Here is a 22037-nt window from a genome sequence, read left to right on the forward strand (position 1 = left end):
TAGCTGGAGCTCACCCTGTCGGTAAGCAGCCACACTACAGTAACTTCCTGACTTCAAATTACAAACCTGTCCCTTTCACCTCAGCAGTATCTTTGAAAACCCCTGCAGTGAGGCGAGACTGTCGCAGAATGGTTTAACAACTTCTGTTTTCCAGCAACACACCCAACTTCAGTTGAATAACATTTCCAGGCCTTTCACCACTCTTTGTCTAGTGATGCTGTAACCTACCGAAACACAATGCTGCTCCCGAACAATAGATCTGAATGACATGGGAGGCTGATTCAGCTCTGGTTTCTCATTTGTCATTCGCCAGTTCAGCAAAGATTGTCTTACTGTCTTGTTCATGTACTAAACTAGCAGAAAGCTGCGTATAGAACAGAAAGTCCTCTATTTGAATTGATTTTGGAGATACTGGTAGACCTGTAATACATGGTACAAAAACCCTGGAACTGTTCTAAAAGACTGATACAAGTTACTACTTCAGAAGTGATGTCAGGATTTCAGCTCTCTATGATTACGTGTTTGAATTCCATTTGATTTAATTTATTTCATATACCCATGATTTTGTGGAGCACCCTAAACCTCAAAAAGCACATAATCATGCAAGTGAAAACCATTAAAGTCATCTGAAGATACATAGAGCCAATTAGGCGGGAAAAAAGAAGATTGCCTCGCTTGAGAGTGCAGAAAGAGCGGCTGAATGATCTAAAAGTGCAAAACCAAAATGCAGCATTGGAATCATTTCACATGAAGAGAGACGATTACGGGACCATCTGGAAGAAACTCATGGTGTGTTTGTTTTTGGATGGGCCTGCCACAGTGTGTTTTCGGCCGAGTTTATTCATTGCAGTAAGTGATTATTCCTGGTATGTATCACTGCGACAGGCAGACACCACTGTTTTACACTAAATGCCAAGTCAGTTTACTATGTTGGTTCCCACACAGAAAGTTTCAATATACTTCATTCAACTATGCATTGTCTTATTCTTTGTTTTGTTATTGGGTTCCTTTTTTTCCCATCTCGATGAGTATAAAGTTCTGGTTAAAATGTAGTTCTTTGATTGTAAACTGTCTTTGAATAAGGAATACTGACCCTCACACACACACACTAACTATATATATATATATATATATATATATATATATATATATATATATATATATATATTTACCTACAAGGTCAATAAATTTAACACCACTACATCTTTGACTTTGTACTTCTAGCCATAGCGGCTAACACTACTATGCTAACTCCCCAATTATTCCAAACAACTTGTAAACATTAACAACCTCGCCTTCTGTGCGATAGAAGCTCATTCCAAGAAGACCTCACGCATAGCGAGTGTTCAGAATAGAAAACATTGGTTGAATCACCATGTTTTTACATGACTAATGAAAGAAATTAGAGAATTGATCTTCCAGTGAAGAAGAAAAATGCTTTAATTGCCTTTGAATAAACTATTAAAATACTGTCCATGTACCAAAATTACCATTCTTTCTCTCAACCTTCTCTCAACTAATTAATTTGCCATTTTGAGGAAGCCATTATAAATAATCAAATGTGAATGCCCCTAATCACCACTGGTGTTGGAGGAAGCGTTTGGGTGATAAAAGCAGCTTTGGCTTTAATCGCAAGCAGCAGAGCCAAGGACAAACCGCAAACAGCTTTAGTGACTCTAAACTCCTCTGTTTATTTTTGTAATGTAAAAATAGTCCTTTGAAAGATTTTAAAGGGTGACCTTCATGTGATAATTAGAAAATATATATCATTAGGAAACTGGATTGGAGCAGCACAGATCCAGGTGGCCGGGCCATGCTGAGACAGGAGAGTTATATACGGGATGAGTTTGTCTTGATGACATGGAGCTGAGCCAAAAAACAGTGTCTCTATAAGATTGATCACGCTGATTAACTCTTCGTTTTCGCAGTGTCCAATTTGTTTGCGCGCCGAGTTGACGCACAGCTGTTGTGTTGAAGCAGGCGATGAAGGAACTCTGATGAACAACCCACAATACAACACATACAATGTCTGGCACATACAGCCTGACCTGGGTCAATGCTGTACGGGTCGGGTCGTTGTATAATTGCCTCGAGTTGATCTTTGTCATACGTTTATTTGATGCTGTTCGTTGGACACTGGACGTCCCGGATGATCTGCGAGCCGAGCTGCCGCTAACATTTACTCAACTTGCTTCTCTGATAAATTAAGATCCAGACGTCCTTGACTAAAAATACTTGATAAGTGGTCAGTGTATGACAGACAACTACAATGCTGACGAATGTACAAAGAGTTCTATGGTGCCATTGAAAGGTGACCAAACGACATGCACGGTCACGTTAATTTAAATTAGTAAATACATTTTTCTACATTTTTTTATTTATTTTTTAATTGTTGGAAACATTTGGGACACAACTTACACAAGAACATACTTAACATATATCTAGTCGTTGCATTTTAAAGTTGAAATGTTACAGTCAATATGGTACTACATTTGTAGTTGGGTGCTTTTCCAAAAAAGAAAGAGGTCTTTACAAATCACCAAATCCGGGTCGAACACTAAAGTGACAACACTGCCTTCAAGAGATCTTAAAGAGCACTAACCGTACGTTCTGACCTAATTTCTTGCAAATAGGTGTTACTGCTTTGCTAATGACATGAAGAACGAGTAAACACATTGAAGTGGATCCATGCTCTCCACAGCTAGCGGTGATGATGCAGACTGCAACCAACTGAAACGTCTACCGGGTACAAAGAGTGGGTACCAACTACGGTGGCCAACATTAAAACGCGGCTAGAGTAGCGGAGATTATTTAGAGCAGTAGTTCTCAACTTTGTGATATCCCCCCTATGAAATATAAGGATTTTTGAATGGATGCAAATTTTAAATATTTAAAAAAAGAAAATCTCACGTACCCCCTGGAGTGCCTTCACACAATCCCAGGGATACACGTACCCCAATTTGAAAACCACTGATTTAGAGAATAGCAGAGCCAGTGTTTGTCCATTCTGGGCCACTGTACAAACATGACAGCTGTATGTAGTTATGAATGGCTTATTCTAAGCAAATGGAAACGCGAGTCAGATAAATATTCACTCAGACAGGAAATCCAGACTCGGTCACTTCAGCCAGCAGCATATGTAAGTCGTAGCTCAGAGTTTGAACTGTTTGTACGGTAATTCTTTAGAAGCGTTAAAACATCCCCGCCACTAATCGAGACTTAGACATATGTCTTTTAAGCTTTGTGGACATACTCTGCTGTTTGGACACATTCCAGATTGCTGATCAAAGTGTTTGCTATAGTATGTCCCAGTGTGATTATAGGTGAGCAGATGGAAACCTTTGTCTCGCGTGCGCGGCGCCTCGCTTCGCCTCTACCGAGACTCTGCTAGATTAGCTCCGTTCAAAGAGCTGAGAGAGATTCTGTGGGAATGATGATGTGAGAGCTGTTTTTTCTTTCCGTCTCTTTGAGGGCGCAGCAGCGCGGACAGCCACGAGCCGTGCAGATTGTGTGAGGCATATCCCGTGACCACCCTATCTGTCGGGGCCCGGGAGTGTGACTGGCATTTTGATTGCAGTTATTTTCTCAAGAGAGACCGTCTGGGGCCTTGAATCTGGATCATACACGACGGGAACACTGGATGCAGCGAGGGGTACACATGTTTTCTGCTGAGGAATTACAGTCGGTTATTTCTTCAGTTGTGTATTCTACTCTTCGAGGTGCAATAACTAATGTTTTACAGTTCTGTAGCAGGTGGCCATGATAAATCGGAGGGCTGTTGACTGGGTTTTTATTGATATCAGTGACCTTTCAATTACTATGGTCCTTTTTTACACACTTTCCAAGCTGTACTGTGTATTTGTAAAATAGTCCCCAGCTATAAATGTCTCCCAGCAGCAACCCATTCTTCAAAACCTTTCTAAAAGGATGCGGGGAGTAGAATATAATTTTCTTATGTTTCACTATTCATGGTATTTTTACGTGCATGCATTGTATGAATTGCATTATCCATCAACATCAATGCATTTCATAGAAATAGATGTTTAAGGACTAGATCAACTGGTGTCCTATAATTGGCTTACTCCTTATAGAGTAGGGCTAAAGCAACAGACTAAGGTAAGCAACAGACTGAACATAGATCAAATAAGTAGTGGCTTGCCCCTCACAGGGGCCCTTAAATCTGAACAGTACCTGTTCAGAAAAAAAATAAATAAATTATAAACTATATATATATATATATATATATATATATATATATATATATAAATATATATATATAAATATATATATATATAAATATATATATATATATAAATATATATATATATATATATATATAAATATAAATATATATATATATATAAATATATATATATATATAAATATATATAAATATAAATATATATATATATATAAATATATATATATATATAAATATATATATATAAATATATATATATATATATATATATATATATATATATATATATATATATATAATGTGTCATCAGAACTGATAAACTTCATTACGACCAGACCGGAGTGAGGCCCTCTCTGGCCCTCCCTTCTATCTCCACCCTAAGATAGTGTGGAGCCACCTGTCGGCACTCATCGCTATCTGGAGCAAAAGCAGCCAACCTGCCACTGCAACAGATAACTCCTCCTCAGCTCTTATCCTCCTGCAAATGCTGCAGTTTTATTAGGGAAGAAACTTCAGGATCAGGGGCATCGTTACAGAATAATATCCGAACTGCTTGTCCTACCTAACTTTAAAGATAGATTTTCTTCCATTTTGAGGCTTATCTTAAATCTGAGACATCCTATTGTATCTTAACACATTTGTGCACATAACTGAAATTTATAAAGGTGGAAATGTTCTCTGGTCTTGGATCAGCACAGTCAGACGACATTTTTACTCTAACTATATAATATTTGGGCACAAATGGGCCTAACTCTTATCTATATTAATACATTTCATTATTTAATTGGCACTTTACCTGCTGGACCTGCGTCTATGTTTAGTGTTGTAGGAAACTTTTATATTGTGGCCTTTGAAGCCATTTGACTTAGAGGCCAAATGGTGGAATTACAATGTCTATATCCATTGAGAATTGAAAAAGAGACTTCAGATCTCATCGGAGGATTTTTCTTGTGGTCACAATCGTCTCGGCAGTCAATATTCACCAATTAATTATTACATGGACCTGAAAATGTAAAGTGTCATCATATGGTTTGAGCAGCCTTTTAATCAGTGTGTTACAGCGTTAATGTTGTTCCCCATCTTCCTTGTCATCATCGTCATTCATGCCCAACAACAATCCTGATGCCATTTGGCAGTTATTGTTAAAATGCCATCCTAACTTTGGATCCCTAACTTGGAAACTTACTAATTTAGGATGGTTCTGTAATAGTCAAATCCTATCCGAGGATAAGATAGGATTTCTTTCTGTATGCCGTTCGGAAACATGTTTCTGTAATACATAAAATATGTCATCCTAAACGGAAAAGAAGAGAATTTCAGACTTTGGAAGTTTTTGTAATGAGGCTCTAGGTCTTGAGCCTCCAGCCAGACCACTGGCACCCTTATCACTATGAATTAATGTGCAAATGGGCTGAGAATAAATCTAACATGACACACAGTGATTATGTAATTACATTATTTCATCAAAAGATTAATCGATTAAGACCAGCCCGCTAATGGATGAAGAACTGGATCATTATATCATCTACGTGCTCTATTTAAAGAGGGCTTTGATTAAATGTGTTGCGTGTACATGATGTAATTTAAATGGAGAGGTTTACACTGTGCAAAGCAACATAATTGAGTGCAATATAGAACTGTCCTGCAATACAGTTGTTCTGGGATACCGGGTTCACGCGACTGGACCGGACAGACAACCTATAAAAAAATAAAACGATGGAACAAACTGGAACAGATGTGTACACTTCAATAATTCATTTAAGATTGTTGTATTGCATCCCTTCACACTGTACCTGTATTACTGTTATTGTGCCCGTATTGTGCTCGTCTACATCTTCCAGGGCACCAACATCTGGATCTGCTCGGGCCTTGTGTTGCACTCTACTCCTTTTAAAAGCCACTTCATATGCATCAGAAACAGATCAAATAACTCAGCTGTCCCATAGAAGTGCAATGACCAAACGTTTAAATAGCAGTCCATGTCGTTTTCAACTGAATAAATGTCCTTTATGCTCCACTGTAGCGTCAGTTTAACACATACGCGAGTCAATATTTTACATTTGTTATGAATTAAATGTGCAGGAACATATGTGTTTCACTTTTAGACCGTCTTTGAAGTAACTAGAAGAACTGAGTATTTGGCATGAGCGGAGATGGCTCCTATACCGTATGACTGACAAAAAAGCGGCACCTATGGAAACTGGAGTTTCATTTTTCCAACAGAGTCCAAGAAGCAGACGTCAGGGTACCGCCCTCAGTGTTTGATGGACACCTCAGACGTCTGTATGCGAGCAGACAGTAGTTTCTAAATGTCTCAAATTAAAATGTTTAAATCTACAACTCGCTTCTGAAATAACACCATCTAAAAGGCCGGAGGCCAGAGAGGATTTATAACAGAATCCAGATCCTTCGGGTCCCGTCCTGTGTCTTTCTCCTCGGGGGAGGGTTGAGGCGACGTGCAATAAAGCAGCGGCGAGGCCCTGTGTGCTGAGTGAGGGATGGTGGTGACTGGTATAAGACTGCTGTGAGAGGATGTTCGCCGCGGGAGGAGACGTTTGACTCCCTGCTCCAGACAGACCCTGGCCTCGATATTTATGTTCCGGGTCAGATACCTGAGGACCATTTCCTATGCGTCTGTGACATATAGCCCGGCATGGAATTTAAAACCCGGACAGAGAAAGGGGACATTGTTCTGTGAGCACAATTCTGCATAGACAAACATTAGGAGGACCACATTTTAAGTGATTTATGTAGGATTCAAAAAAGGGTGCAGAAATAAATTCTCAGAGTCTTAGCGATACAATTAGGATTTATGAAGTGCTACAGCATTCGACAAGTGCTGTTTTAATCATTTTATTTATATTTAACCCCAATATTATAGCATTAACCGTTACTTATGTTGCAATTGAAATGCAAAAAGAAAAAACAAATAGAGATGCAACAATCGGCCATGACCGTGCTGCTATAATCCACAAAAGTTTTGTATGTGGTTCGAGTTTGGTGGTTGATTAATGTATACTTTTGGAGGTTGGGTGGTTCAGATTGACTGTTACAAGGAGTTGGATGGATGGGGATCTTACAAAATCAGTGTGGATGTTAAAATGTAAATGATATTAGGTGAGTTGGTAAAAACGATATGTTGCACCTATTTTTTTCTGGGAGAGTAAAACATTTGAACTTGAATTATCCATTAAAGAAAAGTAACGACATGTTTTGTGTATGCTGTCAATTATAGAATTTAAAAAAAAGTTTTTAACCTCAGCCTTACCTAACTGGAACCTACCACCTGTCCTAGTAAGTATAGGGAGAACTAAACGGAGCCAACATCCAAATTCGCACAGAATAATTAACAAACCAGTAATACAATATCTCTAAGTTACTGCTGACATGTCTTTGTATCTATAAGAACCCATCCATAGCGATGAGCACACCAAATATTTGTTAATGTCATTTACAGCAAAACTACCCTACCTATCTTCCTACATCTTAACAGAGCCCAGCTCCTCTCTGCCAAGAGGACATAATGAGGTATCCCAAGCAAAACATATCCTCACTACCAATCATAATCATACTAACCCATTTTTATTGTGACAAAGATATGTAACGAGTGGAAAATTCTACAGTGTAAAGATTCAACTTTTCAGACCGAGTGAAATAGGTACACTTTTTCAAAATGACCTCAGACCTAATTTGGCATTTCAATACTGCAATTTAAATCAACATAACAGTCATATAAAAACAAATGTTGGGGTTAAGCACTCACGACACCCCTGCTCCAAATTTTTATGAATAATATTGTTATTCCTATTTTTTTGTACAGAAGCAGTGACTGTAATGTAGAGGTATATTTAGAAAATGACTTGTGATATGCCAATCATAAATTGACAATGAATAATTAAATCTGTAGTCAGGTGATGTAGGTAACTGATACAGACTACATTCGGATATAAAAAAAAAGTCTTAAAAAAACTTACCTTCATCAGGTTTGACAAGCAAAACAGGTCGGTCATTCCTCTCCTTTGTCTCCGTCACCTCCACCTGGTCTTCACTGTGGAGGTTAAACAGTCTCTGAACTGGCTTTCTGCTGGGCTCACTCTCATTCAGCTTGACACTCGCTTGGGGCTGGGAAGTGGTAATGTAATAGACTGTGGGGTTTGTCGGGTACTCAGGCCTCCTAGGGGAACTGGTGCTGGGCTCGGGTGTGGTCTTTTGGTCGCTGCTAGTTGGACTGCTGCTCTCTGACTCCGCATGGCGGCTCTCCTGTTGTGCCGACTTTGTCTTGTAGAAAACATCCTTCCCTTCGAGCTCAGTGACTCCATGAAATGTTACAATACCTTCCTCCTCTTCAATCACTTCTTCCTCCATCCCTTTCTCATTGTCCGCTGTGACCATCCCCTGTAAATCTCTTTGATCGTTTGAACTTGCCTCGGGATGGATTGGGCTCTCTGGGATTTTTGGCAAGTACAGCGGAAAATTCACTGTATCTGATTGTCTCTGATGATTGGTTTGACTGTCTGTACCTCTAACTGGATGAATAACATTGATCTGACTCTCACCACTGAATGTCACACTATCTGATGCATTTTGGTCGTGTATCTTCATCTCATAGCTTCCTTGATGAGGAACTGCGCTCTCTGGACTCATATGCGAATACTCTGGGTGTTTTTCACTCCCAGATCCTCGATTCAGTGGAAATATGGCACTATCTAGACTCTTGAGTGCGTGCAATGGATTCTCCAAATCTTTATGTGTTGTCAGATCCCTGAACGAGGAACTATGCACACTTGTTGGACCCTGCAAGGGCTGCCAAGATGTTGTGGTGTCCTTGTACATATGTGGCCTGATGGTACTCTGCTCTTCTTTTAGGGGGCTTTCGGTCACTTCCTCTCCATCTGCAGGATGGACATGAACGCCGTGTCGTTCTCTTAGCTCCAGCTTGCTTCGTCTGTTGAAGTTCTGGATGGCGGAGGTTCGGTTAGGTCTGTCAGAGCCTCGGGACAAAGAGATTGCCTTAATGGTGGGGGACGATTGGGTAGGGAAACCTAGAGATTGAGGGTAGGTCTCTGGGAAGTCTGTCTGACCGTAATCATAATCTTCTGACTTATCCTTATCCAAAGGCGACAGTTTAAAGAGAGGAAGATTCCCACTGGGAGGAAAGTGATGTGGTGGGGTGAATTGATCCAATTGTTCAAACCTGGAGGGGTAACTGTTGCGCCTGCTGGCTGTGTCCTGCCCTGTTGGTGCAGCTAACATTGGTTTATGGGCCTGGTGCGGGTCACAGTCTGGCACCGGGTAGCACATTAGCTTTCCTCCCTTGTCAGGGCAGTGGCAGACCTGGCAGGGGTCAATGTTAAAGGAGTGCCCGGAGTCGTACTTTTGCTCGTCATGGACGCACCCGACACGCTCGCACTGCATGCAACCGTCCACCGGCTCAGAAATCTCGATGCAGTTCGTCGGCATATCGGGGCAGCTGATGAAGTGGCAGATGATTCGGCCCCCTCCTAAGGGGCAGGAGCACTCGGTGCTGCCGTAGTCAACAAAATACGACTCCCCCTCGGCCACCTTGCCGTTCTTGAATCCTGCATTGATGCAATCGTAGTACTGGTAACCCTCGCACGTGCAGCCCTTTTGCAGGCACGAGGTGCAACAGCCGCCACTCTCCAACACTTCTTCGATGCAGTTGTCCAGCTGGGGACAGTCCGCGCCGGTGCAGTCGCGCTGGCACAGGCAGACACAGACATAGAGAAAGAGGAATGCACACCTCAGCAGTGTTACTTCAGCTTTTAAACCAGACATGGCACCAGGTGTACGCACAAAAATCCAAAGAGATCAGGTATCGCCCAAGGCCTTTAGATTATCTTCAAGGATTCTGGCGCATTCCACCCCTGTGAACCATCTTTACTCTGCGGGAAACAGCAGAAGAAGAGACAGACAGAGACTTATTTCACAAAATGAAAGCAGATCAACATCTGGCTTGGTAGTTCAGCTCACGAGAGTCCCATTATTACGGCCTACTAGTTGTCTTAACATAAAGACTACGCACTCCTCATTAACACCAGCTGCAGTACAGCGTTCTAAATCATTATTCAGGCCATCAACTTGGAAACTGCCCAAGTTATTGTACCGCGTCCGTGATTATCTTCAAAGGGACGATTGCCACAACAATCAAGGTTGCAATCAACCCTACAGTGTAACTCCTGAACACTTCATTATGGTCTAGCAGTTGAGTTTGTTGGAATGTACACTTTATAGAAAGGACATTCCCTAAAAGTAATGAGCAAAGTAAAGACCAAAGGGCATAGTCTCCTTTGACTAATGAATATTGTTCCAAATGATGTGTTAAATGAGAGTTGCAGCTGCAAACTCAAAGTGATGGGTTCCACACAGCTTTGACCATTCTAGAGTCAGTTCATTAGTGCATTTCTGTAAAATGCAGAAATCAAACCTAATCCTTAATATAAGAATTCCTGATCTTGTGAATTGAAATCAACAAAGGAATTAAAAGCCCCTCTAATGACACAAAAACCACCCATTATTATTTTTGCCAAATGTTTTTTGAAGGCAGATCAAATACATCATCAAAGACACACTGCATACTTTACCATGGCAATTGATGCTGGCCAGCCCGTGGGCCATCTCCACAAGTAAACACACACCCCCACGACAAACTCAAACTGCTCTACTCCAGCACTCATATTCATGAAGTATCTATGTCGTGCTGAATTCAACACTAATTTGTCACAAATAGTGCCCGTCAGAAGGCAGTTAATCTGCTCTAAACAAGCACATTGTCGTCTGTGATCCGAGTCATGGGCACGTGAAGAAGGAACCGCAGGATGAACTTAACAGCTTGAGAACAGTTCACACGTTTCACTCAGAAGTATTCAAAAGGGCTTTAGTTAATTTGGACAAGGTTTATTTAACACAGAGGGAATTAATCACATGGACAACTCAACACCAGAGAACCTTGTGACACGGGAAGTATAGCTAAATTGTTCTATTTATGGAGTTTTTACTTGTATTTTAAGGCATGGCTTTGTTTGCTGTCAGTCATTTTGTGTAGTAGGTTCTGTAAAGCAGCGAACTGGACTGTAAAACAATGAAGTTCAGCCATTAAAGGAAACCGTCACCTCACTTTAGTTACTCTCCTCATGTGAGATTGAATTCTTGAAGAAAACTTAATTTTTCTTGCATGCCTCTGCAGAGAACAAAGATAAAGAAAAGTTGTTTAAATCTGCAACAACAGAAAAACTATATTGAAATATCCAGTTATCGGAAGGATGCATGTGTTTGCAAAGTAGTGGACATACCACTGGATAAATGAGCAAACAGATGTTTTAATATAGTTTTGCTGTTGTATAACACAGCCCAGATTTACTGTAATTCATCAAGGCGTTTTTTGATTCCCCATCCACCCCAGAGGAATGAAAAACAAATGAGAAAAACTAAGTTTTCTTCAAGAATTCAAACACAAGGTGAGTAATTTATATATGAATCAACATGTTTTGGGTGAAGTATTTCTTTTAAGTGTTGCCACAACCAACAATGAAAGACCTCCATGCTATAAAAAAGGCTGTTTCTGTGTTTTGCAGTGTCAAAGCCAACCATGTTGAACCACAAAAAGCTTTATACAAAGCAGAGCTAAAGGAGAAGAGTTGAATAATTTCCATTTCTTGTTCTAAACTTTTGGAGTGGAAGCTTCTGCCACAGCCTTCCTGACTAGCCCACGAGCCCGTCCACTGGGGCCTTCTGTCAGCAAACTGAAGCTGGGAAGTGAGAATCACTGCCGTCCCGTCACTAAAAGCGCCAGTTACTGTCCCGGGCATAACAGGAGTTGGCAAGGCTGCAAGAGTAAAAGCAAACCAAGTAGCCGAGGCAGACCTGGTGTTTCCCAGAGTAGTGCAGGATGGGGGACTCCTCAATCCCATACACACAGACATATCCCTGAACAATTCCTGATGTCATGCAGCTTTGCCAACATGGTCAGAAAGAAAGATCCTTTCACAGCTTCACTTCTGAAAAACAACTGCTATGGTTCTCAGACAGATGCTGGTGCACCTTTGTAATGCTATATGTAATGCTATATGTCTCATTGTGGAATACACACTGGGAGATTCATGTATACATTGATATATATTAAAGACACAATTAACTAAGTGATACTCACTTTAAAAGTGTGACAGGCAATCAGTAACAACGGAAACACTTTAAAGAAGTATATCAAGTTGTATCACGTGCAATTAATAACTAATATTTCCACCATAAACACTAAATAGAGATACTGTGTTTTTGTCAACCTGTCATATTTTCCCACCTGATAAGAGAAACACCCCCCAACTGAAACACTTGTACAGGGTTGCAGTCAACAATAAGTACACTTCCCTAATCACACTTAAGAAAGTAGCGTGCTGAGCGACTCATAAAGTTCGTGCAGCGGGTCAACCCGTTACGGGGCGAGCAGGAGCCCCGGCACGAAGTTCGGCGACGCATTCTCGAACGTTCCAACGAGTAAAACAGCGGTTTGCGTTACCTTGTCGCGCGCGGACCGCTGGAGAGAGCCGCCGGCTGCCGGTCCTCCTGAGCACCGCGAGTGGGAATCTTTTGACCATCGCAGCGCTGCAGCGCTGGGACCGGGGCAGGCGGAGGGGGAGGTCCCCCTCCCCCCTCTCCTCCTCCCACCGCGCACACACACACACACACACGGGCGCGCGCGCACCTCTGGAGAGTCCGGAGGAGATCCCATCACGACTCCGTAATGAAGAGCAGGCTGTCCGCTGGCTGGGCCGGCCCACACATGCACTGCAGCTTCTATCGTATAGACTTGGCCGTGGAGAGGCAAGTTATTACAAATGACATGTAGGCTTATGAAATGTCAAATGTATGGGCTGGAAAAAGCTGTTAGAGTAAAATAAAATAAGAAATATAGCCAAAACAATGCAATACAGTCCAGCAAAGGCTGCAAAATGTTCATAAGATAACTCAAGGATAGTAATGAATTGTCTATGAAGCAGACTTTGCAGCTCAATTTGTATGTAGGTGTGAAATGATATTCCTATATAACATAACAGATTGTACACATGAAATAGTTAATGGTCAAGTAAGCTTATTTATGTTTAGTTAATTGCACAACAGTTCGACAAGCCCCAGTTTAGTTTGTAATTTAATTTTTCTTTTTGTCATGGTTTGGTTTTCCTTCTTTGTTGTGCTGTTCTGGTCTCGTACAGCTGACAACGCCACGGCCACAGAGTTGTCACCTAAGCATAGCGGCCACCCTCCAGTCCAGTAAACTTATGAGTTTCTGGTTCACATATTTTGTTTACTTTTAACAAAAGTTTTTCCCAACTCTCAGTCTTTATGCTAAGCTGGTTGCCGGATCTAGCTCGCACACAACAATAAACATCTACCTTCAGGGCAGGAATGAAAATAAGCTTATTTCCCTAAAATATCGAACCATTCCTTTAAGAAATAGGCTCGCATAATGTCTGAGTGTTGGACAATCAATGATCTATCTTTGGATTTGTTTTCCTTACTAAATTCTACATACTGTCCAACTACTTGGCCAAAGTGCCGAGTAGACATCAATTGTCGGCCCAGAAATGAGCTGGTTGAAGTTATTACTTTCCTCTATTTGTCCTGTCATGCTTAGCTTATAGCAGTCACACTGCACAGCCAGAGTTAGTGCTGCTGCACTCTCTTGTATTTCCTTTCGAGTCTTGTTGTTGGTCCCCAGAGTAAACTTCAGGTGCTGTTCACCACTGCATTTTCAAGGAACTTGCATGTACCTCTTAAAAGGAAGGCCGTAACCTTGACCCGCACACTCCCACCATTACTCATGCTGCTGTCGGTTTCCTGCCAGTTGCAGCTCATGGATGATGCAGGGCCATAGGCTTTCAACTACCCACAAAAGAACAAATCTCCCTCAAAAACAGGCCTGTTTTTAATTACCTGTTGAGCCCGGATCCCTGGAGGGGGTAAAGAAACACGTTCCTGAATTCGCACCCTGTAAAGAAATAATTCATCCTATCCCATCGTATACAATATATTGGAGGGGGCATGACCCCGCAACAGCAAATGTCAGGAGGGTAAGTATCTTTACGACTCACCTTCCCGACTCTCCCTCGTTGTTAATCTGGCACCCCCGGAGGATGCCTGAGTTTAAAGAGTGTTAGTGAGAGTGGTTGTTTTGCGATAAAATATCGCATGCTAGACGCTTGTCGTGTCGACCCCATCTGCAGTCTGGACCCCGCCCAGCAGCTCGGATGAGGGTCTTAATGAGGAGCTGTCAGGGCCTCGGGTGAAGTGGTGGTCGCTGCTGTGATAAACAGATCGGCTCTGATCGCGGATAAGACCACTATCAAGGGGAGTGGGCCGGCTTTCAACTAGAGATGAGAGATGAGGTAAAACAATAGAGAGGACTCACATTCACTGGAGCAGTGGAAGGACATGTCCAAACTTGCTTTTAGACTGACATTTTATATTCAACTATGGGGCCAACTGCCTTATTTTTCCCTATACAAGAACAAGAATAGACTAGGCTGTGACAGGACGGCTCCCTGGAGTTAACTGCGTTTTTTGTGTGTGTCTGAAGTCGCACTGATGACACCGTGTCGGATAACAAGATCACAGAGGGGTTGCCATGGTGGAGTGAACAAACTTGGGTTTTTTTGCGTCCACATAACAAGATCAGGCTCAGCCCGGTTGTAAAACACAGAGTGGGACTTGGCGACGCATGGGTGAGGATTGTAGAATCCCAGTGTGATCTCCGGAGAGAGCTGCCAGACGCAGAGGAGGCTTTGAAATAGGCCTTGGGGAGTCCGGCTTCATGTGTGGGGTCACCTGGGAGCATCTGGTTCAAGACTCACTGGTGTCCCTCCTATGGTCTATTGAAGAGAGGGTTGGCAGGGGCCTCAAACAAATGGGTTCCACTTCGATATTGGCTGCAAGCTATGTTTCAGTTTGGGGTATCGAAATACATACATCAGAGCTGCCAACTTTTCAAAAAACCTTACCGTGAGATTTTGTCGACGGGAAGAGAGAGGGGGGCCGACGAGAAATACGCGCCGCTGAATGTGCCGGGAGGGCGTGACTGAGGACCGTAATGAGTGAAAGTCACGTTTAATGCGTGAGACTTGAGATCCCCGATACCTCCGTCTCTCTGCTCCTCTCTGCCGGCGGTCCCACAGTCGAGCGAGTCTGTCCCGCAACTGTGTCTGTTTGGAGTAAACAGGATGTCTATGCAGCGAATAGGTTTACAGATGCGCTCCTTAGCGCCATCTATCGTCGGGGAGTTTGAAAAGGAACCAACGCGCCTCTGACTTTTTTCGCTGTGAGAAATTGGTTTGTGGCGTGTGAGCGTGTGAAAATATGAAAAAGCGTGTGTGTCACACGGCGAAATCGTGAGAGTTGGTGGCTCCGATACATTATTAGGAAAATCTAAGTCCCCCAAAAATGTAATGATATTAAGATAAGTATTGTTTCCAGTTTGGCTGGGTATTTAGATTGCTATCGTTGTTTTCTCCAACACAGCTAAAGTTTGAGGAAAGTGAGACCATGCTATATACAGTATGTGCTAGATGTACTTGAAGATTATTACCTAATGTAATTTGAGCAGCTGAATGTTATCTCCCAAGTAGAACGTTCTGGAAGTACACAAGCTGTTACACAGCTTTGGGCGAAGAGCTTTTCGAGGTTATGTGCCAGAGATGTGGACATGTTGCATATAGATTTGTTCTAATAACAGTATCTGAAATGCTTCTGATACAATCTACAAAACTTGTGGTATCGGATCTATTTGGCCAGTTTGTGGGCCTTCCATGAAAATTCTTTCCAACTGCAAATGCATAACTTTTCCAACAAAACAACACACAAAACTCAGGACAGGACAAGTACGTACATACTTGTTGTGTTACCAAATTACTTGGCTAGGTTTGGAAAAAGATCCTGGTTTAGATTCAAATAACTACTGAAGTGGTAAAATTAAGTATGGAAGTTCACATAAGTCAACGTTAATTTAACAAACAAATGGTGTCAACAATGTAGGGAAATTACTTAACAAATAAGTCATCGTTTGGTTTAAAATAGCTACGGAAGGGACAGACATGTTACAAATAAGGACATCTGGGGGTAAAATAACTACTAAAGTTGCATTTAGTCTGGAAGTTACAAAACAGATAAGTCAATGTTGGGGTTCAAATAACAACGGATATTACGTTACTTAAACATGGAAGATATGTGACAAATAAGTCTGCATACATTGGGGTTAGAACAAATACAGTGTTACTTAACTGTGGAAGTCTTCTTGGTTTCACACAGAAAATCGAACAGCGGTCTCCAGGGTGAAAGTCCTGTGTTTTTAGAAACACCCATCCCCCCTAACCTCTCCCCCCATGCAGATGTTAGTGCTTGAATACAAATTTAAACATAGGTTATATATGAATTATAGTGCTTTACTGGTTTTAGGTATAGCTGTGAACAGATGAGAACCGCCTGACATTCAACATACAGCACCACTTCCATCTGCTGAGCAGTTCAGACACAGGTCACCAATAGCTTGTTTGGCTGCAACTGCAAACGATTATCATACAAAGTGGTACATCTGCACATCCTGACTTTAACATATGTATCACAACTCCACTGATGTGTCAACCTGTGGTCTGTCCTTGAACAGCACTATTTAATTGTGTGTGTGGGGGGGATAAACTACAGGGAAACACAGGGGAGATATTTAATTTCTGGAATGTTCTTGATTCAGTCAGTGTGTGTTGCTGGCTGAAACATTTTGTAGAATAAATGCATGAAATTACTTCCAGGTTAACTATATTCAGACGGCAATTTGTTTTCAAAGTATAAAAAGAATACTTGGGTTTTGTTTTTTTCCCCAACGCTGACTGGAAGACTAAAAGGTTAAGAAATACCGGTCTCTCAATAATCGACGATGATACATGCAGCATGTTGCAATAAACCTTTAGCACTAACTCAACTGGTCTATTGGTAATGATTTTCAGGAGATACAAATACCTGGTCAAAGGACCAATGCAGCATTAGTAATCTTTTTTTTTTTTTCAACTGCACTACCAGAAAAGGAGCGACCTTCAATTGGGCCTCAGTCTGACGGGATATCGGAAAGGATGCAGAGCAGTGAGTTGCAGGACAAACGTGAAATCCGGAGAGCGAGGGGAAGTGGGTGGTGTCATACTCTGGAATCTCCATTAGCGAGGCGCTGTAGGGGACAGAGCAGCCCTGCCCTGCACCACTGATTCTCACTCAGCGGACTCTTTTATAAGAATAATATGTGGTGAAATCCAGACTTTACAAGACTCAATTGGCCCCTACATGGACCAAACCCATGCTGTGTTGCATCTGTATTTGCTTCACATGTTTCATCTCTATCTGATGGCAAGACTTGGTGGGCAGATTTGACATGATCCTAAATTTAAGATACATCTCTTTAAGATATTTAAGATATCATTTCTGCATGATAAAATCACTGATTGCAAAATGGTAACTAATACATTTAGTTTGAATTCTTGAAGCTTCCATATCTTTATCAACATTTATCTGTGCATTATGTTCTAAAACAAGGCATGTTGTGTCTGGAATGCATTGGTGGATTTTAAATCAAAAAAAGATTTTTCTTTATAATGGTGATTGTTTGGTTGAATGCAACTATTCGCACCCATTCAGCTAATCAGCTTCTGATTTCATGAAATATGCATGGGGTACCAGCAGGCGCTCGGCAGGGTGCTTTTGGTTACTCGATACGGAGGAGGCATCCAAATTATGCATTGCTCCAAATTGGCTCCCTGCGTCTACAGCCCTCGATGCTGCAGCAAAAAACTCTGTTGTGGCATTATAGCTCAAAAGTTTCAGACTGTGAAACTCTTAAATCAAGACCCACGCACCAACTCAAATGCTATCTCGTCCTTTGAACCCTGCGACTGCAGCTGCGCCGATTCCAACCCCTTTGGTGACAGGAAGACGCATTCCCGCTGCGAGCTGACGAATGGACCTTCAGTAAAGTGAACAGCCTCGGCCTTATTGTCATCACCCTTTGTGCTGATGGAAGCCATCACAAAGCCAGCTTTTCAGTATTGTCTGCGGTACCTTCTGCAATGCGTGCAACAGCTCGACATGTCAGAATACTCTATTGACTTTAATTAACAGAAAGACCAAGCCATTTAGATCTGTCTGTCCTACCTATATCTTATGCAGTTTCATAAGACTACGGGGGTCTTGAAGAGAACAGTGGTAAAACAGAGCATTTCAGGCATATTCAGAAAAACATTATGAGAAAAAATAATCATTTTAGTTTGTTTTGGTAAAGCATGTAAACATATTCTAGTAAAATATAAATATAAGTAAGAACCTGCAAATGAGCAAAACATGTGTTCTTTAAATCTATGCTTTATAGATGATACACAGAATACACATCAAAGCATTGCGTTGTGATATTTATTTATTTTTAAAAAGCTAATAAAGCCCTCACGTTACCTTGTACTGGGAAAAAAACTGCCATTTGGGCTCATTTATGGAAAAAAAACAGTTTGCTATTGCCTGTGTTTTTCTCTCAAATTATTTCTATATAACAGTTATTCAAAAGAATAGCCTTTGAACTCTGCAAATGTCAACCCAATCAGCAGTCGTGCTGTATGTCGACAAGGCGCCATTGTTTTATGCAGCCCTGAAGGCCAGCTGAAAAACAGCAGTGATTTTGTTTGAAATGGGACAAAGGACCTCTTCCCATATGGGCAGCAGATTCACATAAGCCGGCCCCAAGCGTATATTTCTGTCCGCCAGACCGCATCCAGCAGGATTTACAGGCAGAACCTATAACATACTGTATCTCCTTAAAGCTGCTGCTGTTAACGTCGGCATGTGGCGATCATATCACACCACTTTTTTCCAGGCAGCACTACATCAAGCCCCAAAAGAAATATAATCATGCCGTTCTTTCTATCCATTTTCGAATGGATGACGAATGGAGTCTTAAGAGGAAATCCAATGGACCCAGATCGGTTCTGCCTAAAAAAAGACAAGCCAGTGAGGAAGTCAATTGAACCTGCATTCAACTCGCCATCAGTGGGCACATACTCAAGTTGCCAAAAGCAGTCTGGTTGTATAGAAGTCTATGAGAAAATGACTCTACTTCTCTCTTGTAAACATTGTGAAGATGAGTTTATGGCCTCAATCTCTAGTTTCAAGTCTTATTTAATAATGTTCAGTTAATTATGGAACATTTGGAGTCAAATAGACCATAAAGCAGGGTATGCTTTAGGATGTGCCTATCAGAGCCATATGCAGCATCTCTACATCACTTCCGTTCACTGGTAGCACACAAAACAAGATGAGTACGGCCAAAATGCCGAACACAAGGCTTCAAAACCGCAATCCACAAACCGAAGGGTGACGTCAAGATGACTGCGTCCACTGCTTACAAACAGTCTACAGTTCTGCCTGACCGATCCCTGAGGCCATCCTATAACAAGTGCCTTCAAGGACTGTTTATAGTAAATGTGATTTCAAAACTGTTGCCACACATTTTAAGACTCCAACAATCAAACAATGTCTTACAGATCAATTCCATCCATCCATCTTCTATGCTTACTGCACGTCTCGGGTTACAGTGGAAGCAGGCGATGCAGTGCAGCTCAGATGCTCTTCTCCCTGACCAGTTTGAATATGTAATCCCATCAGGGTGAATCTCATCCTCTTGAGGATTATGATGCAGGTACCTTGTGATTCCACAAGGCTGTTTCTTACTGAGGCAGTCCTAATTGATGCATGGCGCAGAGCTTAAGCAAGCACTCTGCAACAGCTCGGCTGCCAGCAAATATCCTCCTCTGAAGGGCTGATTCCACAATTGATAACGTTTCTTGCACTGGTTAACAATGTCAAGACACATGTAGAAGGAATCCAGTACGAGGCGGTACTGTATGGGCTGGATTTAATTTGATCCAGGACTACGAAAACGAGAAGCTGTGAATAAATTATTTTGGATGACTGAAATACATTTTCTGAACTTCCAAAATCTGGAATAGGAGAGATGTTCGTATGAACCCTGAAGTTGTCCCAGGACCAGTTGTGGACATAAGGGAACCTTATTGCTTGTTCTCAGGATGCATCGTATGTAATACAGGGCCCCTGAAAGCTGTAGTTGTGGGCAGGCTGCATTATTTTACTGGAAACACAAGCTAACTCCATCTGTCACAGCAGCTAATCAGCGTCGCACAACGTCCTGTACTCTCTATCAACCACCATCCACAGTTTTTAGTTGAAAGCAGAGATATGCAGGAAGTCTTTTCTCTTCTCCCCGTCCTATCATCCTGACAGAAATGTCTTTTCTTCTCCTAGATGACATCTGCTTCTTCTACAACAATACACAGGCCATCTGCAACCCTTTATTCAACTAAAACTTTATAGATTTTTAACCTCTCCTCTTTCGAGAAAAAAAAACTGCAATGCGTCAGTGAAGAAGTGACGCACAAAGGGAAGTTCAAACACTCAAAGAGGGACAAAAGTGCTTGAAGCATTCATTTTCTTGATCTCTTCCTCTTATGTATTACGGCATCAGCACTGACTTTGGTAACCCTTGTTAAAGTCCCTGCTGCCCTTTTATTCCAGCCAATATAAGGGATTTTTCAAAGATGGCAGGCACAGCAGGGTACATGTGCTGCTTTATGGTTTTCTCGGGAAGAACAGTGTGGCAGCTGAGTCAGGAGAACATCGCTTCTGTTGTTTAATCCTGTCCTCGATATCATATTGAAGGTAGATAAAGGAAGATGTGTGTATTCCCAAAACGACAGGAACGACATGGAACTCATTTCCTTCACATCAAAATGACACACTCAGTATTCGTTCATCATTAATAACGGAAGTAAGCAACACTGACACATTCCAGTAGGAACGAACAAGACCATGTGAAAACCGAGTGTATGGCTGCACCACGAGTCAATTGAATTCCTGAGTATCAGATATTCTTCTGCAATTTTCACCAATGTTCCCAGTTATATTGTTTTCATGTAGTGTAGTATAATAACATATGAAATGGTTCAGCAACATATGATTCAAATAATTGATTACTTTAATTTATTAATTTCAACAACATGATCATGCTATTTTTCTGTTGTGGATTAATGATCTTAAATGACATTGTCCTATTTAATTCACTTGTGGACAGGCAATGGTTTGGTTACTTTCTTGGTGCACTGATAAGATCATTTTAATGAATCTTCCCGTATATCTTTGTGACACACATAAACAGACCTTAACGTTGCATTTTACTCATGAGTACTCATAAAGGTAATTGGTCAGACTGGCATTCATCTACACACAAAGACAAAAAGAGTCAGTTGCTTTCAGCTAAGGCCCAAGTGTAAGACCTCTAAACACTGTGAATAAATACTCTTTTACTTTGGGGGAAAAGAAGGAAATAGGTCGTACTCTGAGCTTTCTTGGAGCATTCCAAATTTATTTGACAGTAGACAATGGAGCCATGAGTGAAAATTAGGTTAAAAACAAATGGGTATAACATGCCAACTGGACCCGGGGATGTCGTGGTGCATGGTCAGCCTAAACCTGCCGGGGCACCAGGTTGTCCTGATGTTGATTTATTTTAACCGTGAACACAATCGTTCCCGGACCTTAGCCAAGCAGTTCTTTTAAATCTCTCCACAACCCGAGTTGTTTTTGTGTCTAAAGAAATGATGTTACCTCGATTGTAGCGGATCAGAACATTTTGAAATATGTTAGTCTGGACATCAGTTACAAATATTGTACTTTTTGTTTCAAAAAAGTGTTGCAAGGGGTGAGACGGAAAAAAGAGAAATGGGTCGGCATT

At 41.5% G+C, this 22037-nt stretch overlaps 1 protein-coding gene across 1 annotated transcript in view; it reads right to left on the minus strand.

Moving 5' to 3' along the window:
• The window catches only part of fbln2 (fibulin 2), a 51759-nt gene extending 38923 nt beyond the window's left edge, over positions 1–12836 (minus strand). Inside the window, exons 1-2 of the mRNA XM_068595141.1 lie at positions 12732–12836; positions 8176–10104 (exon numbers count right to left, since the gene is read on the minus strand). Of these exons, the coding sequence (XP_068451242.1) occupies positions 8176–9997 (1822 nt within the window). The 5' untranslated portion in view covers positions 9998–10104; positions 12732–12836. The remainder of the gene's footprint in view (positions 1–8175; positions 10105–12731) is intronic.
• Positions 12837–22037: the final 9201 nt, after the last annotated feature.

This window comes from Clinocottus analis, unplaced genomic scaffold, assembly GCF_023055335.1.
Source record: "Clinocottus analis isolate CAN_PGR_092001 unplaced genomic scaffold, fCliAna1.0.p SCAF_3, whole genome shotgun sequence".
Classification (NCBI taxonomy): Eukaryota; Metazoa; Chordata; class Actinopteri; order Perciformes; family Cottidae; genus Clinocottus; species Clinocottus analis.